Raw genomic sequence first — 27,385 nt, 5'->3', positions numbered from 1 at the left:
ACACTGTTGACTCATATCCAGCTTCTCGTCCACTGTAACCCCTAGGTTCTTTTCTGCAGAGCTGCTGCCTAGCCATTCGGTCCCTAGCCTGTAGCGGTGCATGGGATTCTTCCATCCTAAGTGCAGGACTCTGCACTTGTCCTTGTTGAACCTCATCAGATTTCTTTTGGCCCAATCCTCTAATTTGTCTAGGTCCCTCTGTATCCTATCCCTACCCTCCAGTGTATCTACCTCTCCTCCCAGTTTAGTGTCATCTGCAAACTTGCTGAGAGTGCAATCCACACCATCCTCCAGATCATTTATGAAGATATTGAACAAAACCGGCCCCAGGACCAACTCTTGGGGCACTCCACTTGAAACAGGCTGCCAACTAGACATGGAGCCATTGATCACTACCCGTTGAGCCCGACAATCTAGCCCACTTTCTATCCACCTTATAGTCCATTCATCCAGCCCATACTTCTTTAATTTGCAGGCAAGAATACTGTGGGAGACTGTGTCAAAAGCTTTGCTAAAGTCAAGAAACAACACATCCACAGAGCCAGTTATCTCGTCATAGAAGGCAATTAGATTAGTCAGGCATGACCTTCCCTTGGTGAATCCATGCTGACTGTTCCTGATCACTTTCCTCTCCTCTAAGTGCTTCAGGATTGATTCCTTGAGGACCTGCTCCATGATTTTTCCTGGGACTGAGATGAGGTTGACTGGCCTGTAGTTCCCAGGATCCTCCTCCTTCCCTTTTTTAAAGATGGGCACTACATTAGCCTTTTTCCAGTCATCTGGGACTTCCCCCGATTGCCATGAGTTTTCAAAGATAATGGCCAATAGCTCTGCAATCACATCCGCCAACTCCTTTAGCACTCTCGGATGCAGTGTGTCCGGCCCCACGGACTTGTGCTCGTCTAGCTTTTCTAAATAGTCCCGAACCACTTCTTTCTCCACAGCGGGCTGGTCACCTCCTCCTCATGCTGTGCTGCCCAGTGCAGTAGTCTGGGAGCTGACCTTGTTCGTGAAGACAGAGGCAAAAAAAGCATTGAGTACATTAGCTTTTTCCACATCCTCTGTCTTTAGGTTGCCTCCCTCATTCACTAAAAGAAAAGGAGTACTTGTGGCACCTTAGAGACTAACCAATTTATTTGAGCATGAGCTTTCGTGAGCTACAGCTCACTTCATCGGATGCATACCGTGGAAACTGCAGAAGACATTATATACATACAGAGACCATGAAACAATACCTCCTCCCACCCCACTGTCCTGCTGGTAGTAGCTTATCTATCACTTTAGATAAGCTATTACCAGCAGGACAGTGGGGTGGGAGGAGGTATTGTTTCATGGTCTCTATGTATATAATGTCTTCTGCAGTTTCCATGGTATGCATCCGATGAAGTGAGCTGTAGCTCACGAAAGCTCATGCTCAAATAAATTGGTTAGTCTCTAAGGTGCCACAAGTACTCCCTCATTCAGTAAGGGGCCCACCCTTTCCTTGACTTTCTTCTTGTTGCTAACATACCTGAAGAAACCCTTCTTGTTACTCTTAACATCTCTTGCTAGCTGCACCTCCAGGTGTGACTTGGCCCTCCTGATTTCATTCCTACATGCCCGAGCAATATTTTTATACTCTTCCCTGGTCATTTGTCCAATCTTCCACTTCTTGTAAGCTTCTTTTTTGTGTTTAAGATCAGCAAGGATTTCACTGTTAAGCCAAGCTGGTCGCCTGCCATATTTACTATTCTTTCGACACATTGGGATGGTTTGTCCCTGTAACCTCAATAAGGATTCTTTAAAATACAGCCAGCTCTCCTGGACTCCTTTTCCCCCTCATGTTATTCTCCCAGGGGATCTCCTGCCCATCAGTTCCCCGAGGGAGTCAGTCATGTCACTTCTCAATCTTCTTTTTGATAAACTAAACAGATTGAGCTCAAAGTCTCCCATTGTAAGGCATTTTCCCCAGCCCTTGAATCCTTTTTCTGTCTGTTTTCTGCACCCTCTCTAATTTTTCAACATCCTTTTTAAAATGTGGACACCAGAACCGGATGCAGTATCCCAGTACTAGCAGTCTCCTCAGTGCTGAATACAGAGGTAAAATCACTTCCCTGTTTGCACACCCAGGATCACGTCAGCCCTTTTTTGCCACAGCATTGGACTGGGAGCTCGCATTGAGTTATTTGTCCACTAGGACTCTAAAACTTTCCAGATTCATTGCTTTCTGGGACAAGTCTCCTATTCTGTAGGGGTGGTCTGCATTCCTTGTTTCTAGATGTATAACTTGTGGCACCTTAGAGACTAACCAATTTATTTGAACATAAACTTTCATGAGCTACAGCTCACTCACAAAAGCTTATGCTCAAATAAATTGGTTAGTCTCTAAGGTGCCACAAGTACTCCTTTTCTTTTTGCGAATACAGACTAACACGGCTGTTACTCTAAAACCTGTCATAACTTTGGGTGTGGCTGTATTAAAATGCATTGTGTTGAATGGACCCATTTTACCAAGCAATCCAGATTGCTCTGTATGACTGCCCTATCCTAATCATTATTCCACACTCTGCTAATTATTGTGTCGCCCACAAATTTGATCAGCGGTGATTTTATATTTATGTCCAGATCCCTGACGAACATGTTAAATAGCACTGGGCCTAGTGCCAATCCCTACAGAACCCCACTAGAAACACTCCCCTTCAGTGAGGATGATTCACCATTGATAACTACTTTTTGAGCTCTGTGAGCGTGTCAGTTCTTAATCCTTTTAATTGGTGTTTTATGGCTATCGTACAGTACTAATTTTTTAATCAAAATGTCATGTGGTACTAAGTCAACCCCCTTACAAGTCTATTGTATGTAGAATTAACTTTGTCAACCAAACATGTAATCTCATCTGAAAATGACATGGTTTTTTAACAAGACCTATTTTCCATAAAACCATCTTGACTGGAATTAATTATATTCCTACTATTTAATTTTTTTATCAACTGACTCCTGTATCAGCTTTCCCAGTATTTTGTCCAGGATTCACATTAGACCACCTGGCCTGTAGTGCCCCAGGTCATCCTACTTGCCTCTTTTGAATATTGGCACAACGTTACCACTCCTCCAGTTTTCTGGAATTTTCCTGGTATTTCAAGATTTATTAAAAATTAACATCAGCGGACCAGACTTAGGCCTCTTGGGTGCAAGTTATTTTAAAATAAGCAGGCCTAAATGTTTATCCCTAGGAGATATTGTTTAACATCCTCTTTTGGTTACTAATGGATTGCAAAGTACTCCATCATCCTTTCCAAATACAGAACAGAAATATTTATTAACACTTCTGCCTTTTCTGCATCGTTATTAGCCATTTTACCATCTCCATCTAGTAATGAGCCTATACTATTGCTAGAATTTCTTTTGTTCTTAATACACTTAAACTCCTTATTGTCCTGATTCGTGCCAGCTATGGATGTTTCCCAAATGTTTCTAGCTTCCCTTATCAATTTTCTACACTTCATAACTTCTAATTTGCATTGATTGCTATCTAGTCCCCTTTTTTCCATTTGTTATACTGTATTATATTGGCTGCCTTCTATTCACCCCTGAACCAGGATGGCCTTTTAGCCAAAGTCGTCGTCTTTTTTGATTGTAGAATTGTGGCTTTTTGGCTAACTAATAAACTCTTCTTAAAGAACTCCCAATTTTCCTTCATGCTTTTCTATCTAAATTTTTCATCACAATCAATTTCCTTTAGTCTAGGGAAAATTAGCCCCTTTGAAGCACCAAGCATATATATTACTAGTTGGGACTGTAATGTGCATGACCAGGTGATCTTATTGTTCCCCTCATCCCCACATCTCCGTCTTCCCTCCTATTGTTTTTTATACTTTGTTTTGTTTCCAATTAGATTGCAAGCTCTTTGGGGCATGGACTCTCTCTGTTTGCATAGCCCTATGCACAGCGTGGCCTTGATCCGGACTCCAGCCTCTGGGTGCTACCACCTTACAAATAATAATAATGAAAAGATGATTTCTCCAATGTAATCTGGAGGTCAACGCTCATTTGACAGAAAGCGTCAGTCTGGCAGAGCTGTGCAAAACTGGTGAGAAATGTCTCTGTGAAATCTTGCAGAAACATTTTTGTGTGATCTTGGGCCTCTTATATTTCACTTTTCCACTCATCCAGATCATGCCTAAATATTGCTTTTTCTTTCATAAAATTTAAAAAATGTTTTAAAACCTTTCTGTTCTATCCCACCATCTGAAACTCTCATCTGTGCTCCAATATTCTCCAATCCTGATTACCCCAGTCGTCGTTTCCACAACGCCTTATTGGCCCTTTCCATTTCATCCAAAATGCAGCTGCTCTGGGCCGGGAAGCCATGGAGGAAAGCACTGTCTTCGCTTCTGGAAATGATCACGAAATTGCCAGAGTACTCCTCAAATATTAAAATACAGGCCTTGCAAGGAGCTTTTCATAGTGGACAGGCTTTTGGGAGTGCCTATAAATTGTGAAATCCTGGAGCTGCAGGAGTATGAAGTAAATATGCCTCAGCTACTTCTGGAGAATAAGACAAGTGACGACAGCAGCTTGAGAGAGTGATTCTAGATGGGTGGCCAGCTAGTGAAAGGTCAGGAAGTTCCAAGCATTTAATGTAGTTGGAATCAAAGAGATGAAGTTGTTGCATGTGACTGGATTCTGTACAGAGGACACCATGCTAAGCAGATGGATGGTGTCCTCTGGGCAGTGAGTAGTGGGCAGTGAGTAGAGCCTGATGTAGCTTGTCTGGTCTGACCTCCATCTAGATCGTAAATTTAAGAGCTGGCTGTATTCGTGGGCGGTGGGGGGTTTTGGGGTGATCTGTTTTATTTGTGTTTGATCTTCAAAAGGAAAAAAATAGGAAGATCAACAGTGCCCCTGAAATCAGCAGAGCCTGATGCTTGTCATGTGTCATGCCATGTATTCTCTTTTGTACTCGGGGGGGGCTAGGAAATAAAAATCGGGCTCTTAGCGCAGTCCTGTGTGTCTCGTTTATAACAGGAACAGCGCCCTCCCGGACTGCAGCCTTGAGGCATACATTTTAGCTGCACAGCCTATAATAAAGAATAGTTCATATAGGCCCAACTGAAGGGCCATTCCACAAGTGAGAATATTTGTATCTATGTTTGCAGTGGGATTCTAGCCATGTCGGTCCCAAGATAGGAGAGGGACAAGGTGCTCACGAAAGCTCATGCTCAAATAAATTGGTTAGTCTCTAAGGTGCCACAAGTACTCCTTTTCTTTTTGCGAATACAGACTAACACGGCTGTTACTCTGAAAGGTGGGTGAGGTGAGATTTCTCCCAGCAGTAGAAGTTGGTCCAATAGAAGGTACTACCTCACCCACCTTTATATCTCTCCAATATTTGCAGCTCTCTTTTATCCGTGTCTCTGTGTAACACAAGTTGATCATCAGCTGGGTGTTTATCAAGTTCAGTTAATTCCACCTTTGGTTAGTTCCCTTCATTACTGCAGAAGACAATCGACTGTGTGTATTTGTTTAACTTGATTTTACAATTATTTATATACAAATGATATGATTCAGGCTGCCTGGGAGAAATTTATGGACTGAACTATTCCTGGTACTTCAGGAGACAAGGAAATTGTAGGCATAGACTAATAGGTGTTTCATATATACATAGGTCATATGTACACTGCAGCTTAGCGTAGACAGACCCACACTAGCTCGGTTCGAGCTAGTGGGCTAACAATAGTCAGGGTAGCACAGGATAAATCCATGCAGACCCCCTGGGTATGTACTCAAGTGGTTAGTCCAAGCTGCCCCCTGAGCTATCCCTGGCTGCGAAAGCTTCCCCCTGCTGGGAAGTGTGTCCCAGCTGCAGTATACACGCACCCATAGATTTTAACATCAGAAAAACTCATTATGAGCATTAAGCCCGATCTCCTGCATAGTACAGACCATGGAATTTCAATAATTTAGTTCATTTTTCCATGTTGTCTTAAGTGTTCTGCATCAAAATAAGAAACAAAGAAATTAAAATACAAAGCAACAGGTGAAGGGGGGCTCAGTAGATCCAGAATGAGCTAAAGTCTCTCAGCCCTTGGTCAGCAGTTCAGATCCAGCTTAGGCCAGTATGGAAGGGCATTATTACTATGTGACAGTTGCCACGGGTGCTGGAACTAGGGGCGGGTGTTGCAGCACCCCCTGGTTTGAAGGGGTTTACAGTTTGATTCAATGGCTCTCCGCACCCCCACTATAAAAATTGTTCCCGTGCCCCGATAGTTGCTGTGTGAATCAGTGTTGCTAACTTGTGTGATTCTGCTATAAATCTTGCAATATTTGGTGGTTTTTCTAGAGCTCCAGCTGCTGGAATCAAGAGAATAGGTGCAAATTGCATTGTTCATTAAAAAAAAAAATGAAGTTTCTCACCCTCATGGTTGCAGGGAAAAGCTTGAAAACATGAAGTAGGTGTAACTTAAAGGCTCACAAAACAGAAGACAAATAAAAAGGACTTAATTTTTAGACTCTGCCACAAACTTCCTGTGTGACCTTAGGAAAGTTACTTAGCCTCTCTGTGCCTCAGTTTCCCATCTGTAAAATGCGGATAATAGCACTGCCCTGCCTCACCGATGTGTCACAAAGATAAATACATAAAAGATTGTGAAGCACTTTGAGCTCTCCTGATGAAAAGTGCCATAGAAGAGACTGATTTAAAATATAATAATATAATAACTATCATGATTTTTTGGCACCTGACTCATGATTTCTGAATGCTTGGGATTGCCCACACTGTTTGATGGTCCCAGCCTAGATCCATTAGGTATGTAGCCACACTGACTAAGTAGATTAAACTAGGAGTGTGATCACCTCTTTCAGGACCTGCCATGGTGGGTCTCAGTGTTATCCGTCATTGTGGTATCTTGTGGTGATCAAAGGATCATAGAATCTCAGGGTTGGAAGGGACCTCAGGAGGTCATCTAGTGATAGGACACAGCAAGAAGAAGAGAATGGGGACAAGAGGCAACATGCCTGAGGAAGGAGTTCCTGTCCAAAGGAGGCCTGAGCTGAAGGCGAGCCATGTGGGGGTCCCCGGGCACATCTGCAGTGCTCCGTGCCCCCACTCCTACAAAGGCTGTCACTCAGACAGGGCCCCAGCGAGTATTTCGCACTGATGCACAAACCCAATTGAAGCGGAGGGAATAAAGGGACTTTTTCCACCCAGAAATGTTTCCTGCCTTTTATGCAAGCTTCTGAATGTGGCTGTCCTTCCTTGGGGGCCTGGAGGATGGATGGAGGCGGTAGGAGGAATGGCTCCTTTTCCCCTCTTCTCCAGAGAAGTGGGAGCTGGCAGGTTGGCTTGGGTGGCAGGGGACAGATCTTCTGCTGGAGGAGTCAGACACAGGTGGACTCTTTTTCCCTCTGACAGGTGCTGCTGCTGCTCCATCTGTTGGCGGGAAGGCCGAGTGCCCCAGAAACACTCCAGCTCCTCCTGCTGCAGGTTCCCAGTGATGGGAAGAGCTGAGTTCCCCTAACCCAGCTCCAAGGAGATTTCCTTCCATGCTTAGCGGGGGAGCTGCTGTCCCCCTGTTACTTGAACCCCTGTTTATCCACTGGGCTGAGCTGGGAGCTGGGCCTAGACCTGTCATCAAAACCAGCACAAGCAGCCGGAGTGGCCACCCTGACAGGGTCTGCAAGCTGGCAAGGCCCTCCCACTGCGGAGGAGTTCCTCCAGCCAGGGCCAAGGCGGCGGAGACTTGTGCCACCACTGCCCGTGCCAGGGCAAAACAGGACGTGCTAATCTCAGAGATCTCCTCCACCAGCTCTTTCAGGGTTCTTGGGTCCAGGCCTGCTGATTTAAAAATGCTTATCCCTAGGAGATGTTGTTTAACATCCTCTTTGGTTACTAACAGACTGGAAGGTACTTCATCATCTTCATGTGATCGAGTACATCACCCTGCTCCTTTCCAAATATGGAACACAAATATTGATCCTTTTCTGTATCACTGTTAACAGTGTTACCATCTCCATCACGACAGGTTTCAGAGTAGCAGCCGTGTTAGTCTGTATTCACAAAAAGAAAAGGAGGCCTAGTGGCACCTTAGAGACTAACCAATTTATTTGAGCACAAGCTTTCGTGAGCTACAGCTCACTTCATCGGATGCATGCAGTGGAAAATACAGTGGGGAGATTTATATACACAGAGAACATGAAACAATGGGTGTTACCATACGCACTGTAACGAGAGTGATCAGGTAAGGTGAGCTATTACCAGCAGGAGAGGAAAAAAACCTTTTGTGGTGATAATCAAGGTGGGCCATTTCCAGCAGTTGACAAGAACGTCTGAGGAACGCTCAGGGTGGGGAATAAACATGGGGAAATACTTTTACTTTGTGTAATGACCCATCCACTCCCAGTCTTTATTTAAGCCTAAGTTAATTGTATCTAGTTTGCAAATTAATTCCAATTCAGCAGTCTCTCGTTGGAGTCTGTTTTTGAAGTTTTTTTGTTGAAGAATTGCAACTTTTAGGTCTGTAATCGAGTGACCAAAGAGATGGTCATGTATGTTGGTCAAACTGGACAGTCTCTACGTAAAAGAATAAATGGACACAAATCAGATGTCAAGAATTATAACATTCAAAAACCAGTCAGAGAACACTTCAATCTCTTTGCAAAAAGAAAAGGAGGACTTGTGGCACCTTAGAGACTAACCAATTTATTTGAGCATAAGCTTTCATTGGTTAGTCTCTAAGGTGCCACAAGTACTCCTTTTCTTTTTGCGAATACAGACTAACAAGGCTGCTACTCTGAAATCTGTCTCTTTGGTCACTCGATTACAGACCTAAAAGTTGCAATTCTTCAACAAAAAAACTTCAAAAACAGACTCCAACGAGAGACTGCTGAATTGAAATTAATTTGCAAACTGGATACAATTAGCTTAGGCTTGAATAAAGACTGGGAGTGGATGGGTCATTACACAAAGTAAAAGTATTTCCCCATGTTTATTCCCCCACCCCCACTGTTCCTCAGATGTTCTTGTCAACTGCTGGAAATGGCCCACCTTGATTATCACGACAGAAGGTTCTTTACGCCCTCCCCCCCCCCTCCCCCGCTGGTAATAGCTCACCTGAAGTGATCACTCTGGTTACAGTGTGTATGGTAACACTCATTGTTTCATGTTCTCTATGTATATAAATCTCCCCACTGTATTTTCCACTTTATGCTTTCGATGAAGTGAGCTGTAGCTCCTGAAAGCTTATGCTCAAATAAATTGGTTAGTCTCTAAGTTGCCACAAGTCCTCCATCTCCATCATTTAATGCGCCTATACCAGTTCTAGGATTTCTTTCATTCCTAACACATTTAGAAAACCTCCCGCTTATTACCCTTAGCTCTGCCAGCCGTGGATTTTTCCCTGATGTCTTCAGCTTCCTTTATCAATTTTCTACACGTCCTGAATTCTAATGTATATTGATTGCTATCTATTTCCCCTTTTTCCATTTGTCATATATTGTTTTTTATTTCTAATTGCTGCCTTCACTTCATCACTGAACCAGATGCAGTTCGCTACCTCAGCACCGAGAAGAGATCTTGTTTAAGACTGCTTTGCTCTTATACAGCACCTGGCTTCTCAGGATCTCAAGCTGCTTTGCCAACACTGACGTGCTACACCCCTCAAACCTCTGTGAGGTTAGTCAGTATTTTCCCTGTTGTTTTTTTACAAAAAGGGGAAACTGAGGCAAAAAGCAGTGAGGTGACTTTCCCAAGACATAGAGTGAGGTCCAAGGCTAGTGTAAAGCATAGGAGAAACATTTTCAAAAACTCCTAAGTGGCTTAAGTGAATAAATCCCATTATATTTCTGAAAATGGTACCTTGGGTACATCTAAAAGAACCCATGGGAGCAAATCTTAGAGCCCATGTCAACTGGCTCAGGCTCATGGGGCTCACGTCATGGGGCCCAAAATAACAGTGTAGATGTTCCCGCTCAGGCTGAACCCTGGGCTTTGAGGAGGACAATTTCAGAGCCCGTTTGAAATTTGCAAAGGGGTCACTCTAGTGTCAGAGATGTCTTTTGTCACAGTGAAAATCTTCTCAAATTTGGCCAAGTTTATAAGTCCCTGGAAAATCACAGTTTGGACATGATTAGTAGAGTTTTGTTAAAGGTTAGCAGCATTATTTTCTGAAGATTCAGTCTGTACAAAATGTGCTCCACCGCTACAGAGCTCCTATGTGCTGGCAAGGTTATCTGTGCCATCCTGACAGAGCAACTGAGCATGCTGTATCCTAGGCCTGCAGGTTCTGGGATTCGCTGCCATGGGAGGGGTTTTTGCAGTGGAGATGTACCCTTAGGCACCTAAGTCGCTTAGGCACTTTGGAAAATGTTACCATAGAGCTGCTGATTTTGAGTCCTTAATCCCAAGAGAATCCTTCATCTAAACTGACAGGCCTGCAACGCTCACGTTTTCTGCACAAGAACATTTCCCTTGCTCCTGGGGAAGGGTATAGGAGTGTGTGTCTTTCCTCCATGCCCCCGTATTGACTCTCCAGGACAATGATACTCAGACCAAGGCTCGAAAGCTGCAAGCAGCTCTTTAATGTGTCTCATGTGGCTCTCTGCAGCACGTGATATTAAAACACTGTGATTTAATTATTAACCAATCAGGAAGCTTTTACTATTTCATTAACCAATTACATTATTAACTTGCACTAAGTTAGTAACTTATTTGCTGTCAGAATGATATATATTAACTAAATATTTCCCCTCTCAGACTGTTTAAATATGAATATAGAGCACTATAATAAATGAAACAATGAAGTCACACGACTGTGACTCTTCTGGGTAATACTGATTGCTAAATTGGCTCCTGAACTACTGAGATCTGAGTATCACTGCTCTAGGGTGTGACTTAGGAGCTTGCAGGGCAAAGGACTTTCTGGGCACAAAGCCAGGGGAGGAGGGCGTCCACACCCACTGCTGGCAAACCCATTGCTGAGCAGACGAAAGTGAAACTCACTTTGCTTCTGTTTCCTGGAGAAAGAATCATGGCTCAGGCTGCTGTAACTCTGACTGAAAATCTCCAAAATGAAGCCACTTGTCCCATCTGCCTGGACTCTTTCAAAGATCCAGTGATCACCGAGTGCAGCCACAATTTCTGTGGGGCATGTATCGGTGAGTACTGCAAGGAATCATCCGGGAACCTCTCCTGTCCTCAGTGCAGAAAGACAATCCAGCCAAGAAACTTCAGGCCTAACAGGCAGCTGGCAAACATGGTAGAAATCGCTGTGCGGCTTGGTGTTGAAGCAGCAAAGAAAGCGCAAGAGATTGTGTGCGAGGAGCACAAGGAGTCTTTGAAACTCTTCTGCGAACAGGACCAGAGACCGATCTGCCTGGTGTGCAGGGAGTCCCGGGGGCACAGGGATCACACCCTGGCTCCCATAGAGGAGGTGGCGCAGGCCTACAAGGTAGGAAATCCGGCACTAAGTAATGTCTCTGAAGAGACGCTGTCTAGGGGCTCAGTCCAAGTCAATGGAAGTTTTCCCATTGAATTGTAGGGGGGGGCAGAAGCTGGTTCTAGTAAACAAACCAGGTCAGGGGAAGGTCAGACCCCCTGGCTCCCCGCCCCAGAACACACTGCCCATTCTGCCCTATACCCCCCCGGCTTCCCCCTCCCCACCAGGGACACACTGCCCAGCATGCCCTATTCCCCCCCCCAGCTCTCCCCTCTCCCACAGGGACACACTGCCCATTGTGCCCTATACCCCCCCAGCTCTCCCCTCCCCCACATGGACACACTGCCCATTGTGCCCTATAACCCCCCAGCTCTCCCCTCCCGCACAGGGACACACTGCCCATCGTGCCCTATACCCCCCAGCTACCCCCACAAGGAACTCACTGCCCATCATGCCCTATAGCCCCCCAGCGCTCCCAAGGGACACACTGCCCATTGTGCCCTATACCCCCCCAGCTCCTCCCCACCTAGAACTCACTGCCCATCGTGCCCTATACCCCCAGCTCCCCCCCCCAGCGACACACTGCCCATCGTGCACTGTACCTCCCCAGCTCTCCCCTCCCCTCCAGGGACACACTGCCCAGCGTGCCCTATCCCCCCCCAACTTCCCCTGCAGGGAACTCACTGCTCATCATGCCCTATACCCCCCGGCTCCCCACTCCCCGCTACCCCCTGCCCCCAAGAGCCTGTCCTGCTGAGAAGTCAGAGGAGGGATGAGAAGAGAAATGGACGATGTATGATGAGCAGACCAATTTGGGTCTGGCTCACTGATCCGGCTGCTGGTCTTGTTCTAATCCCTTCTCGCTCAGGTGCTGGCTTGAGTCTTCTACTCGTTGTGGCTCGTCTTGGACTGGTTTGTAAACTGTAAATGCTGGTTGTTCTGGTGGAGTGCTTTAGGGTGAAAAGTGCTATCGACACATCTGTGTGTAAGCTAGGGAAATTCACAAACAAAACCTTTGTTAGGGTTTGTAATGGTGACAGTATATTTCAGTGGAATTTACCTACCACTCAGAAAATGCATACAAGAGCTAGGTATTATTATTCATTTGTTGTAATTTTATTTATTATAATCTCAATAGAGTTCTTCTACCTCAAAAACTCAGAAGTAACTAGTTAAAGCATGAAGACGCTTAATTCATGCCATATATTCATCCTTCACTTGCAGTCACCCCATGCAAGTTACACTGTAGCTAGTCTTCAAACATTCACAACAAAAAGGATAACAATAGATAACATTGTAAGTGTTTATTATCTGGAGAATTCAAACTTTGGTAACTGCTCATTACATTTAAAAAAAACAAACCCAACAACTCCTACTAACTCTTGCAAACTTCCACCAGACTAAAAGTATGACTGAGAGTATGATGAATTTTTACATGCCAATATCTTCATTGATCCATTTTATTAATGTAAAAACAAGTGTTTATATCTTTTCAAACCCTTTCCAGCTAACTCAGCCCCCAATACCAGAAGGCACTTCTCAGTAAGATCAACAAAACATCTTTGGGGGCCCCATATCAAAACATTTTAGAATTATTGGCCAAAAAGTTAGGATTTTTTTCAACAAGTAAACTAAAGCTTTAGTCATGATAACTTTAAAACTCTTTGCCTGAGTTTGTTGGCTTCTTTAGGGGGACGTTAGAGGAGGGCTTGAAAACTGGACTTATAACGGGGAGCTGGCCTTAACTATCAAGCTGCTACTGTCACTCCATAAGAGAGCTTTGCAGATGTGTAGAGCTGACATAACCAAACATAATACTGCTGTATATTGTGTAAAATAAAACACGGAAATCACCAAATCCATATTTCTTTGCAGGAAAAGCTTCAGAGCAATTTGTGTTTCTTACAACAAGAGAGAGAAGAATTTGAGCCGTATGGAGAAGAGAAAAGCGATGAACTGCTGGTATCTACCTACCTATCTCTCTACTTGTTTACATGGGCCTCATCACAGCAGTACTAGGGCTCATATTGGCTGCTCGCATGACAAGTGGGCTCACACCATGACATTGACAACACCGCCATGACCCTGCAGTTTCACACAGCGCACTAGGGAACTTTTGGGCAGGGTCACAGGGCCAGTTACTGCACAGGAGGCTGGTAGATTTACATCTGAGCTTGCCGTGCACTGACCCGCCATATAGACACGGCCTTAGTAATGTGGCAGTAATACGGGCATGCTTTGCACTTGGCTGTTCCATGAGCGGACAGTGCGGACTACACCCCCTCATGAGCAACATGTTACTCTGTCTGGGGTCCATAGAGCTGGCAGAGCTATTCATTGCAAACAGTATTGGTTACAGATGTATTCTCGTTCTGGTTAGCAGATCACTTCCCAACTGATCTTGATCTTCTACTAATGTAACTGTTATTCCCTCCCTCCTCTCCCACTGTCTCCATATCCCTTTTAACCCCCACTTTCTACTGCTACTACTAGTTCTCCCTTACCCTCACTGCCCTCCTTCAACCCTGCCCCCGGCAAATCCACATCTCATCTCTGCTGCTTCTGCCTCGCCTCTGGTGACATCTACCCTAACCCTGGTCCTCCCTCCATCTCCATACTCCCTGCCTCCCACCCCCATCCCTGTCACCACCTCTGTCCCTCTGGATCCTCTTTTTCAATCTCAGCCCCCGTTCACAACCTCCCACTTTTTGTTCTCTTGCTCTCCCTGGCAGGCTCACTCCGTCTCCAAAAGGGCTAGTCTGCCAAGACTTCTTCATCTCCTGGCACCCACATAAAATCAGGTGTCCCGTCTAACACTGTTTCAATAGACACTTTCCCCGATGGTGGCCTCCTCTACCCTCAACCACTGCCTCCACACCCCCGATGCCTCCCTGGCCACCTTCTTTGACTTTGAGTCCTGGCTCTTCCTCTCTTCACAATCCCCACCCTCACCCTTGGGGACTTCAGTTTCCATACTGGTGTCCAGCCCAACCTCTTAGCCTCCCCCTCCTCTTCTCCTTTGACCTTCATCCCTATTTTGAATCTCCTTCTTGACAAAACGGCTACTCACTTGACCTTGTCTTCTCTAAACACTGCTTCCTCCCTAACCTCTCAGCTCCATTTCTTCTGTCCTGCCACCACCTCATCTCCTTCAACAACACGCACCAGGTCCTCTTGTCATCTCCAGTGGCTTCTCTACAACTCCTCCTGCTGTCTTCTCCACTGGCTCAGTTATGATTTACTCCACTTCTCGATCTCCTACCCCTTAGACTCTTTTGTCCTTCTTTCTCACTGTAAGGTTTATTCTTCCAGCCCCCAACTCTGTCTCATCTGCCACATCCACACACACAAGGATCTATGGAGAGTGAAAAGACTCCACCTGTAATACTGACGTGCCCCTCCCCTCGTTATATCTGTTCCCTGCAGAGACAGACAGAATCGGAGAGACGGAAGATTTTGTTGGAATTTGAGCAATTGCATGACTTTCTGAGTGAACAACAGTGCCTTCTTCTGGCACAGCTGGAAGTGCTAGACGAGGAGATTTTAAAGAGGCGGAATGAATATGTAACCAAAGTTTCAGAGAAAACGTTACTACTCAACGAACTCATCAGCGAGATAGAAAGGAAATGTTCCCAGCCAGCGACAGAATTCCTGAAGGTGAGGCTGCATTGTACATACTCTGTGACCCTGTGCAAAAAGAGGAAAGACTCCTGAGCTAGTGAAGCCCAGCTATGGGATACTGGAGTCCAGGACTCAGAGCTCACGGTATAACTGAAATACTGACTGTAAGATTGAAACACTGAACTATATGGTGTCAGTGGGTCTCTGGATTATATGTAAACAGAGGCAGTGTTTCTTCCTCTGAATGATCTTGAATAGAAATGGAGAAAAATTACCCATGAGGAGAAACTCCAAACAGTCTCTGGGGCTTCAGAAAGTACCTGGTGTCCAAAAGGTTAATGTTTATCTATTTAATTCCCACCTGGGATGTCACCTGGGAACTGGCTCATTTCCTGGGTTCAGAGAAAGCCAGTAGGTTGCTATGTAGGCAGGCATGAAGGGAAGATTTCTGGCTGCTGGGAGATGGGTCAGGTCAGGACTTGTAGGAGGAACAAACCCCACCCTTTAAGGAAGTCCTGTGGCCTTCACTTCCAACCAGACCAGGGACACAGAGCACGTCAGGATCTGAGGCTGACTGTGGAGAAGAATGGGGAGGAGCCCAGAGGGGCTGCATGCAGGGAGGTGTCAGGACTGGAAGAGAGGGTGAGCGCAAGGCTTCTGTGCCTTTTGGTGTATGAGGCGGGGGAAGAGGTGGGTGGTCCTACAGCACTTGCTGCAAGAGGCTAGAATGGCTGGAGGCATCTTATCTTCATGAGGTGAGAAAAGGCAGAGAAAGAGGGGCTATGGAGATGAGAAGACGAGGGAGCCATCCTTGGGAATCAAATAAAGCCTCCTTTTACTTCTGACTCTGGTGCCGATTCTGCAGTGAAAGTCATGCAGGCAGACCCCTTCGCCTTCATGGAGCCCCACAGATGGGCAGGCACCTGCCCATGTGGAGTCAATTGTAGGATGGGGGCCTAAGTTACCAGAAATCTAATGTTCTCCAGTGTGGAGATCTGCAGATGGGACTCAAACTGCAAACACAAAGTGATTCAGGCCCCCCAGCAGAAACCTGCCGGGCTGGATTCACCAGCAAGGCCCCACTGACTTGCCCTGGTGTAGCGGAGAGCCACATTCGACCCTCCTTTCTTGTGGCACATGAACTGATCATCTGTTTTCTTTCCCTTCTAGGACATTGGCAGCACCTTGAACAGGTACTTACTGGGCTCGTTCCCGCTCTCCCTCCCCCCATGGTGTGCTCAGAAAAGTCTTGGAAACAGTCCTGAAGACCCAGCTTCCCAGCATGCAGCAACTGTGGGAATGTTTTGTATTTAATATATCTGTCATTTGTACAAAGAAGCTGAGTTTTGGTTGCCACGGGAATGGTACTTTGATAAAAACTAACTTTCTTTGTTGTTTTACATTTTTAAAATAATACTAAATGACTTGGCATTTGGTGAGAGCGAGGGGTCAGGCAAGTCCCCTACAGCCAGTTGAAGTCAGTGAGTTATGTCTGCTCAGCAGCACTGAAAAATCATGTTTTTAGCCTCTATGTACCTCTCTTTCTCCTCATGTAAAATGAGGTGTTAACTCCCCAGTGGACAGGGGACTAAACCAGGTATTGGGAGAGCTGGGTTCTAGTCCTAGCTCTGCCACTGACCTGCTGGGTGACTTTGGGCAGTCACGTCCCCTCCCTGTGCCTTTGTCTAGTTAGACTATAAACCCTTCAGGAAAGGGATTCTCTCTTGTTGTGAGTTTGTGCTGCTTCCAACCCAACGGGGCCCTGATTTTATCTGGACACTTCTGTAATCTGCATAACAATAATAGTTCATAGCGGGGTTGTAAGGTACACATTTGTACTTGCTAAGCAGTATAACTGCTGCCCTTCCTATTTCGATAATTGCCATGCGGATTAGATGCACTTGTCCCTGTTAGGGTGTTGATGGGCTCAGCAGCTCATAGGCTGAGGTCTTTATTCTCTCTGCGCGGGTGGAGAGTTTGGGATTCGACAGCTGGGTGAATGTTCTCAGGGTGCATCGACACTACTCGCGCTGCTGCAGCAAAGCTGGAGCATAGACACTGACTAAAACAACGGAAGAAGGTTTCCATCACTGTAATAAATTTAGCCTCTCATGAGGTGGTAGCGAGGTTGACGGAAGAATTCTTCCATCGATCTAGCTGCATCCACAGTGGGAGTTAGGTCAACCTAACTGCATTGTACAGGGCATAAAATTTTTCACAGCCCTGAGTGATGAAGGTAGGTCAACCTAAGTTTTAGGTGTAGACCAGACGTCAGGATATGTGTGTTTTCCTAGGTGCGAGTGTGTGAAAGTCCCAACTCCAGCACCCGTTTCTCCTGTGCTGAAGAAGAGAGTCAGCGACTTCTCTGAAAATAATAGCCTTGTAATGGGGGTGCTGGCTATGTTCAAAGGTAAAACAAAGTGACCTTGTGGGTGATATTTCCAGTCCTGTCTCCCCAGGGGCCCATTGTGTTTCTCTTCCATCCCATTCTCTGGTTCGTGGTGCCCCATATGCTGTTGCTCCTTTGCCTCTGTCCTCCTCCCCCACTCACTCTTTCTCGTCTGTTTTTTGTCATTATGGGTCTCCACCACGTCTCTCACTGGACCTTAGCTTTTTTCCTCACCACTCCTGAACCATCTTCAGCTACAAAATCTCTGCCAGCTGATTCCTCATGCAGAAGTGTGTCTGCCCTTGGTTCTACTCTGTCATGTCTTGTTGGCACCTATGAGTCTCCATCCGCTCCTGAGTCCTGTGAAGCCTCAATGCAGCCAGTGCAAAGGGTTCTGGGAACTGAATGTGTTTGCTGTACATGAAGGGGCAGAGAGGGTGATCCACAATTTTGGGAGGTGATATAACAGAGCACTCAGTGGGAGCTGGGAGGAGGGGAGCAATGGGGTGTACTTGGGGTGGGTGGCGGGTTGTTCCAAATTTTGGCTTCTGTCCCCTCTAACTAGAGATAATCATGCTACCACCACAGTGCTACAAAGACTGGCAGGAAAAGACACACACATATAGCCTACTAGGGATTGTCGCACCAGCCAGAGTGACCATGGGTGATGGCATCACACCAGGCGCCATGTAGGGAAGTTCCAAAATCTGACTCAGTCTTGCAAATCCATGAATCTCTGGGTGGCCCCACAGGCGGCCCCAGCTAGGGTCATGGCATGTGCCTCTTTGCATATCTATGGAAAGTTAGAGAACCCGGTGTGCTGGGGTGATTTTGTCCCTCCTGGTGACATGGCTGAAGGGTGTGCAATGCCGGTTTTGGATATGATGAACGACTGATGGGAGGCCAGATCGGTGTGAGATTGTGACATTTTGCACAGATTCCAACCACTTTATACTCAGGATTTGGCACTGACAGCACATCTGGAATAGTGCCATGAGAACTGGTGTGCATGACATCTCATCCCTGTCTCCTTTTTCTTCATCTAGAGAATCTGCGAGCTCAGCTGGATAAAGAAAAAGGTACGTTTCTGTGACTGCCGGGAACAAATAAGAGGCAAAGATTTTCTAAAATGAGGTACTTACTTCTCCATTGCAGAGATGGGCATAGGCCACAATGTCTGGATGTGGATTTAGAACACAGCGAACTGGCGAGGGCTCAGATCTGGGTTGTGATTAGGTCTGTTATAGAAATACATGCCCAGCATCGTCCTGTGACAATGGTAAAGAATCCTAGAAAGTTGCTGTCTTCTAACACTGAACAGGGAACGTTACTCAGAACTTTATTAGCTCTAAAGCTACTCTGTCTCTCTCTGCTTCTCCCTTCTGGCTCAGATTCAGCAAGGTATTAAACACGTGTAACTTTAAGAGGACTACGTTCATGGTTGAAATTACGCACTTGCTTAAACACTTGGTTGAACTAGGCTCTTAAAGAAACAGCGCACATATCCTCACAGGCACTTTTGGATTGGGATCCAGATTCATAATGTCAATAAAGTTCAGGGATGCTCTGATCCACAATTTTGGTTCAGACCATCTCTGCTCCCTCTGGATTTTCTGGGAGAAGAGGCAACTGAAACCAAAGAGAGGTTTTCGCTATTAGAAGAGATTGTCTCCACCAGCTGTATGAACCCCTGGAGACAGGCAGGTGCCATCCTGTGACGCAGTTCGTTGTTGCTGGAATGGTGGTTTAAAGGAGGGGCTGAGGAACTGTCAGTGTAATGAAAAATACAAAATAGGAATGAGGTGAAAGGGCTGGGGCTAGACAAACATAAGATGGTTTTACTGAGTGGCCAGGTGACGGCAGGCCAATGAGAAGGTGATCACTACTTTATAGAAACTACCTTGGGGTTGGCGGCAGCTGAGTTTTAAGACTGACTGTAAGCCCTGGCTCCTCCATACCTGTGGGCTTTAGCCTGAGGTCCAAGCTGAGTTGCCGCGTCTTCACCGCTATTCTAACCCATGAGCTCACGCAGGCTGGCTAACCCCAGTTAAGAACAGACCCTTTTTTGTAACCCTAAGAACTGTTACCGTCACTAACTCCCTAGTATTTAGGCCCTGTCCACAGTAAAACTGAAACCGTTGTAGCAGCAACAGTGTCTTTTAAACATGATGTTCTACCCCCTTCTCCTAAAGCAGAGTAGATAAGAACTGTGCTAAAGATCTATGTACCCTATAGAGTCTACATAGGGGCCTATACTACACAGTTACAAGTAGAAATAGGCCTGATCTGGATATGCAACCGCCTTACATTCAAAAATATTTGGAACCAGAGGTTTGGTTAAGGCCATAACAGCAAGAGGAGACAGCCCCAGAATTTAGATCTAGGTTGGGATTTTGAACATCTCCCTCCATTACCACCCCCAAAAAGCCAGGGATACAGGCACATCCCTGCTTATAAATCCCTGTCCACACTGGTCAAGGAAATGGTGCTTCCACTGAGCTCTCACCAGCACAGCTTCCACCATTGTGGCATAAAAGCACGCTTCTCTCCAGAAAAGCATAGCACAGAAAGTCACCGGGGAACTCGCTGCACCTGTGTCTCTTTCACTGCCATGCCAGGGTTGAAACAGAAATTGAGACAAGTCCCGTGTGCATCCGGGCTATGGGGTGACAAGTAGAATCCAAAGTGGACTGGAAATGGTCCAACATACAATCCGGTGAAGCTAAAGCCAATTGCATTCATGGGGTTAAATCCTAGCTCTGCTGAAGTCAATGGCAAAACTCCCATTAGTTTCAGTGGGTCCAGGATTGCATCCATGTGCAATTTTATTTATGGGCAGCGGATATAAGAGGCTAGGGGAGGCTAAGCCTCCCCAAACGGGATTCGGTGCCCCTCCCTCTGGAGGTGCACCGGCCTGCCGTCTTTGAAGCACCGCCTCTGCCGAAAGGACACCTGGGCCATTGCCCCGCTCATGCTCCGCCCCGGGGCTCCACTCCTGCTTGTCCTCTTCCCCTGTTGCCCCACCCACGCTGCTCCTCTTCCCGCCCCTGCCCCACCTCTCCCCCCCCGAGGTCCCGCCCTCGCTCCACCTCTTCCTGCAAGGACCCCGCCGCTCCCATCCCTGAGGCCCCCCTGCCACTCCTTAGCGAGGAGGCCTCAGGGGAGGGGGTGAAGAGGTGTGAGCAGTGGGCGGGGGAGGCTTCGGGGGAGGGGGCGAAGAGGCGCGAGCAGGCAGGGATCTCAGGGGAGGGGGCTGAGTGAGAGTAGGGTCTGGGGCAAAGCAGGGGGGTGGAGTGTTAGTGGGGCCTCAGGGGGAGGAGGTTGAGCAGGGGCAGGCCTTGGGGGGGAGCAGGGGGCGGGACCATGGTCCAGGTGTCGGTGGCCCCTCCCACTTCCGGCGCTCGCACCTAGCCTCCCCAAATGCATGAGTCACACGTCACCCATGTTTTTATTCCTGATTTAGCTCCAGTGGAAGGAGTTTTTCCTGTTCTTGGCTCAGACCAGGAACATTCCTCCTGCCTTCCCCACTTCATTTAAGTCTGGAGGAAGGAGATTCACCGATTTGCTCCAGAGCTGACCTGGAAAGGGGTTCTGCCTCTCTCTGATTGTCTGCCTCTCTCTATCTGCATCATTCTCTAGTCAACGTGACTCTGGATCCGGAAACAGCAAATCCCCACCTCGTCCTGTCAGAGGATGGGAAAAGCGTGAGACTTGGAGCGGGGCGGCTGGATGTGCCTGACAATCCCAAGAGATTCATGGTGAGCCCCTGTGTCCTGGGCTCTGAGGGATTCACAACAGGGAGACACTATTGGGAGATGGAGGTAGGAGATGGGGATGGCTGGGCTGTGGGGGCTGCCAGAGAGTCTGTGGAGAGAAACGGGCCGTCAAGGCTTCAGACGGAAGGGATCTGGGCTGTACGGCTGGGCTGGGATTGTCAATATGCAGCTCTCACTTTCCCCCCGACCCCTCTCTCACTTGACGAGAAGCCCAGGAAGATTCGAGTTCACTTGGACTATGAAGAGGGGCAAGTGACTTTTTACAATGCAGAGAACATGGCCCAAATCTTCAATTTCTCTGCCTCTTTCAACGAGAAAATCTTCCCTTACTTTTGGCTCTGGTCCCCAGAATCATGTATCCAGATGTGTCCCTGATGGGTATCAAGCTTCTTACAGTGACTCTCACAGGAGAACTCCTGCACAGTTGCCTGCAGCTGGAAAAAGAGAGGATTCATTAAAATAGCCCTAACTAAGCGAACGCTCAGACATGACCTGCTTGTATTTCTCATTGCAGTAAGTTCATCTGTACTCATTACCCATAGCCTCGGGCTGCGTCATCTCCTGTGTGAATTGCCATCAACCTGTAGGGTCTACTGGATGTTATCTACTGCCCCTTTAAGTGTCCATGCCAGGTTGTCACCACAAGCGTCGTCGCTTCACTCTGCTGGCACGCTTATGTCAGGCAGGGGTGTGATGAGGTGTAATTTGTGACCGACACAGCTGTGCCGGCAAAAGCCCCGAGTGTAAATGCAGCTGTACTTTCAAATCTGCACTTTTACCACTAGAGGTAAGGCTAAGGTTTTGTCACGGTTATTTTTAGTAAAAGACAGGAACAGGTCTCGGGCAATAAACAAACAGTTACGGAAGCCTGTGACCTGTCCCTGACTTTCATTAAAAATAACTGTGACACAGTGGGACTGAGCCTGAGCCCTGCTGTGGGAGGGGAGGGAGGGAGGTCCAGCATCCACCACCACTGCGGCTGACAGCTCCGGGGTCCCCCCAGTAGCTGAAAGCTGCAATGGCCCCCTGCCCCCTGTGGTGGCTGGGAGCTCCAGGGGCCCCCCGTGGCAGCTGAGGGCTCCAGCTGGGGTGTGGGCTCTGGGGATGAGGAGTTTGGGGTGTAGGAGGGTGCTCTGGGCTGGGACCGAGGGGTTTGGAGGGTGGGAGGGGGATCAGGGCTGGGGCAGGGGGTTGTGGTGCGGGGTGCAGGTTCTGGCTGGGGGTGCAGGCTCTGGGATAGGGCTGGGGATGAAAGGTTTGGGGTGCAGGAGGGTGCTCTGGGCTGGGATCGAGGGGTTTGGAGGTCTGGAGGGGGATCAGGGCTGGGGCAGGGAGTTGGGGCATGTGGAGAGGCTCAGGGGTGCAGGCTCTGGGAGGCGCTTACCTCAAGCAGCTCCTGGAAGCAGCAGCATGTCCCTTCTCCGGCTCCTAGGCAGCGGCACAGCCAGGCGGCTCTGCTGCACGCTGCCCCATCTGCAGGCACTGCCCCTGCAACTCCCATTGGCGTGCCGGAGGGGGACCATGCCGTAGCTTCCGGGAGTCATGTGGCGCAGCCTCTGACCCTGCTCCCCAGCTGGAGGAGGGCCATGCCGCTGCTGCTGGGAGCCACATGGAACGGCCCCCAACCCTGCTCCCCAGCTGGAGTACCAGAGCAGGGCAAGCCCCAGATCCCACTCCCCAGAGGGAGCTTGAGGGCCAGCTTAAAACAGCTGCGGGACATAGTTTGCCCACCCCTGCTCTACATCCATCAGGAGGAGAAGGAAGAAGAGTCACATGAAACTAAGGTGGTTTAGTAAATTAATTATGGGGGGAAATTTTTGGCTACTGTAAAGATGACACCAATATTGTATGTAAAGCTAATTCTGTTGGGAGCCTGGGTGTCTCAGGGAACTGATAATGGACATGGAACTCTTCAGCCTCCATGGCACTGGCTTGGATCACTACTGCATCAATAATGTCCAGAAGTTGTTACCTGTTGATGGCTGTTTGGTGACTTATGAATTGATGGGCCAAATATCCGTGGACCAATTTCCATCAGAGTTGGCTCTGAAGGCGGAGGACTACAGGAAGGAGAGTCTAGTGGTTAAGATGCAAACTGAAGACCTGAGTTCAATACTCTGCTCTGCTACAGATTTCCTGTGTGACTTTGGGCAAGTCACTCAGTGCCCCATCTGTAAAACAGGCCTAATGGTACTTCCCTGCTTCCCCAGGGGAGTTAAGAGGATAAATATAGACTCATAGACTTTAAGGTCAGAAGGGACCATTATGATCGTTTAGTCTGACCTCCTGCACAACACAGGCCACGGAATCTCACCCACCCACTCCTGTAACAAACCCCTAACTTATGTCTGAGCTATTGAAGTCCTCAAATCGTGGTTTAAAGACTTCAAGGTGCAGAGAATCCTCCAGCAAGTGACCCGTGCCCCACACTGCAGAGGAAGGCGAAAACCCCCCCAGGGCCTCTTCCCATCTGCCCTGGGGGAAAATTCCCTCCCGACCCCAAATATGGCGATCAGCTAAACCCTGAGCATGTGGGCAAGACTCACCAGCCAGACACCCAGGAAAGATATGTTCAAGATTATGAAGTGCTAAAATAACAGTGATGGGAGGCCAGATCAATACCTGCAATGGATAGAAAGACTCCATGGGGCACAGAGATTTAATTACCCTTTCAGCCCAAGGTGTGGTCCCCTCAGGAGCAGGACTGAAGCATGTCAGCAGGGCAGGGATGGTTGGCAATGCTCCTGCCTGTGCTATACACACAGACTGTCAGTCTCTCGGGTCGCTAATGGGGTTCCTTTCACAGGCCCCAATGCATTCCCCATAGTATTTTGGACCTCCCTCTCTCCTTCTCTGCTTATGCTTTTCAGCTGGTTTGTAGCTACAGTAAAAGAAAACAAAAAAAAACACCACCAAACTGTGCATCTGGAGCTCGTCTGTCAGCCCTTTGGGATTGAAAATGCTTTGAACAAATCAAGCTACTTTCATTCAGTTCCCCATCATCTTGGTCATCAGTGACATGGGCCTGTTGCCATCTGCAAAGGGGTGAGGCGATTTACCAAAAGGTCTATACTAGAAACTTACACCAGTAGAACTACATCACTCCAGCGTGTGAAAAATCCACTCCCCTGAGCAACATAATTATACCCCCCTAACCCCAGTGTAGACAGCGCTAAGTCCACCAGAGAATTCTCCTATCAACACAGCTACCGCCTCTCAGGGAGGTGGGTTAACTACCCCGACTGGAGAAGCTTTTCTGTATTTCATTTTACAGACAGGCCAAACCCACCAAAAAAACCACAGAAATGGGGCTTGATTTGGGGTTAATTGGCTTGTGAGTTGCTTGTTGGCTAGTTTTTGACTTGTTGCTTCTTTTTTTTGATCGGCTCCCAGCAAGCAGGGGCAAGGGTGGGAGAGAGTCAGGGGTGCGCAGCGGGCCCACCACAGTCCCAGACTGCATGGTGTGGGGATCTAGTCACATAGCATGTTGGGGTTCTTTGGGATTGGCTTGTTTTGGCCTTGTTTTGAAGTGGGATTAGCTTGATTTTTGGCTTATTGTGAAAGTCGGGGTGCTTATTTACCACGTGAAAGTTGGCAACTGTGTTTACTTTTTTCAGATTTCAGAGTAACAGCTGTGTTAGTCTGTATTCGCAAAAAGAAAAGGAGTATTTGTGGCACCTTAGAGACTAACCAATTTATTTGAGCATAAGCTTTCGTGAGCTACAGCTCACTTCATCGGATGCATACTTTGTGTTTACTTTGCATATTTTGTTTGAAAGTGCCATCTATTGGTTTATGTGGGTAATTGTAGCTCTAGGATCACAAGGAGGTCATTGAGGGTGTTCAGCATCTTGCAGGCTCAGGCTTTATGCTCTAGTCTAGAACAGTGGCTCTCAACCTTTCCAGACTATCGTACCCCTGTCAGGAGTCTGATTTGTCCTGCCTACGCTCAAGTTTCACCTCACTTAAAAACTACTTGCTTACAAAATAAAACATAAAAATACAAAACTGTCACAGGACATTATTTCTGAAAAATTGCTGATGTTCTCATTTTTACCATATAATTATAAAATAAATCAATTGGAACATAAATATTGTACTTACATTTCAGTGTATAGAATATAGAGCAGTAGAAACAAGCCATTGTCTGTATGACATTTTAGTTTGTACTGACTTTGCTAGTGCTTTTTAGGTAGCCGGTTGTAAAACTAGGCAAATATCTATGATTTGATGTACTCCCGGAAGACCTCTGCATACCCCCAGGGGTATATGTACCCCTGGTTGAGAACCACTGCTCTAGAAATTCTGAGAACAGTGAGAATTTATCATGGGAAATTTTTAAAAATTACACCACTTACTGTACTGTACACCACTTATTGAACAGAGTGATTGTGGTCACCATAGCAAGACTGGAATGAGAGCATGATAGGAATCAGACAGCCACACTGATGATCATTGATAGGGAGATTTTGGGCATTTGTTTTCCCCCTGTTGAGGTACATAGATGTCCAAGAAAGGCATGGGCTTCCCCAGCCCAGTTTGGACCTGGGCCATGATGGACTATGCAGTGTAAGGCACCTGGCTCTTCATGACCCCAGTCATTTAGCCTATTAGGTGAAAAATAAGTCCTGTTTGTCCAGGTATTGAAAGACGGTGGTTCGGCTCTTGGATTTCTCAGTCATGGATGCAAAAGAGAACCAACTGGACAGACACACACAGGGACAGACACCCATACACTAAAGCCACAATTCCAGAAACTCAGTTTCACATAACAGAAGAACTAGGGCTTACCTGATTAAATTAATCAAGCACCAGGTTTAAAATTAACAAAAGGAAGTACTTCTTCATGCAACGCACAGTCAGCCTATAGAACTTGTTGCCAGGGGATGTTGTGAAGGCCAAAAGTATAACCGAGTTAAAAGGCATAGATAAGTTCATGGAGGATAGGTCCATCAATGGCTAGTAGCCAAGATGGTCAGGGATGCAACCCCATTCTCTGGGTGTCCCTAAACCTCCAGCTGCCAGAATCTGGGACTGGACAACAGGGGATGGATCACTCAAAATTGCCCTGTTCTGTTCATTCCCTCTGAAGCATCTGGCCACTGTCAGAGACAGGATACTGAGCTACATGGACCATTGATCTGACCCAGTATGGCTGTTCTTATGTTCTTATACATATAGTCAAGAAAGAAAGAAAATGAATGTTCTGGTCACTGAAGTTATGAATGGAAACAGTGACTGTCTATTAACTCATTTAAGCAGGTGGCCAAACAGGAGAGATGTCTTAAAAACAAATTTATCCAGGAGTTTAGAACATAGCAGCAACCTAAGGGTTAAAAAAATCCTCTCAAACACCAAAGGAGTTCTATCCAAGGGTATGTTATCCAATTTACAAGGAGACATGGTTGCAGTCTGATGCCCTTTGTCCCAAGGATGTATGGGACATCCCCTATGCAGTGTTTATAGCCCAGGAATGACTGGACATGCACAGAGATGCTTGTGTCCAGTATCTGCTTTATTGTCCACAGCTCCTGGGAGCAGGCTGGGTGTGGTCGGGAGGAAGCCTATCTTGAGTTAGGGATTGGGCTATAGAAACAATATTTTCTACCCTGTCATCATTAATACAGCATCCTACGTGAGCTCCTTGACATTGTAAAAGGTGTACATAAACTTTCGTGGAGGGACCCCTGAGCACTGCAGCTGGTCACAGGGTCTGCAGGTGCTTAGGGCTGACCCCATCAAGAGATCTGGTCGCCACCGTCAACCCCCTTCCCAAGGGCGTTTTCCTGGGCCTGCACATGTCATGGCCAGCTCTTTGGTGAGCCTTCAGGTGCACAGCCAGGTTGGACTGGCAGTTGAAGCGCCTCCGGCACTGGGTGCACTGGAAGGGCCTCTCTCTCATGTGATCCCTCTGGTGCATGGTGAGGATGGACAGGATGGTGAAGTTCCTCTTCCATTGATGCACTTGTAGACCTGCTCCCTGCTGTGCATTCCCTGGTGCATGGTCAGGTTGGAGAGCTTGCCATCATGCCGCTGGCTCATGGCACGCTCTCACCTTTGTGCGTATGTGTACACTGGTGCACAGTGAGGTAGGACTGCCAGCTGGGCACACTGTCAGAGCCTCTCCCCCATGTGGATCCACATGCGCAGGTTGAGTTTTGGGTACTTTGGTTGCCCTTCATGCC

The 27,385-nt window shown here is 47.2% G+C and overlaps 1 protein-coding gene across 2 annotated transcripts; it reads left to right on the top strand.

Annotated features, from left to right (window-relative positions):
* The first annotated feature begins 1,705 nt into the window (after positions 1–1,705).
* Positions 1,706–21,678, top strand: LOC144260059 (E3 ubiquitin-protein ligase TRIM39-like). Of its 2 annotated transcripts, XM_077808578.1 has the most exons (10): positions 1,706–4,069; positions 9,520–9,652; positions 11,003–11,426; positions 13,290–13,376; positions 14,841–15,071; positions 16,206–16,228; positions 17,330–17,445; positions 18,471–18,503; positions 21,064–21,182; positions 21,550–21,678. In XM_077808578.1, exons 3-10 carry the CDS (start codon positions 11,007–11,009, stop codon positions 21,661–21,663), a joined length of 1,143 nt encoding a protein of 380 aa, XP_077664704.1. In that variant the 5' UTR covers positions 1,706–4,069; positions 9,520–9,652; positions 11,003–11,006; the 3' UTR covers positions 21,664–21,678. The 2 variants fall into 2 exon arrangements, with proteins under 2 accessions (XP_077664704.1, XP_077664703.1); XM_077808577.1 differs by having other exon boundaries at positions 1,709–4,069; positions 21,064–21,678.
* The last annotated feature ends 5,707 nt before the right edge of the window (positions 21,679–27,385 follow it).

The sequence above is a fragment of the Eretmochelys imbricata genome, chromosome 2, assembly GCF_965152235.1.
Source record: "Eretmochelys imbricata isolate rEreImb1 chromosome 2, rEreImb1.hap1, whole genome shotgun sequence".
Lineage (NCBI taxonomy): Eukaryota > Metazoa > Chordata > Testudines > Cheloniidae > Eretmochelys > Eretmochelys imbricata.
The sequence above is the reverse complement of the archived record's forward strand: the minus strand, read 5'-3'. Positions and strand labels throughout refer to the sequence as shown.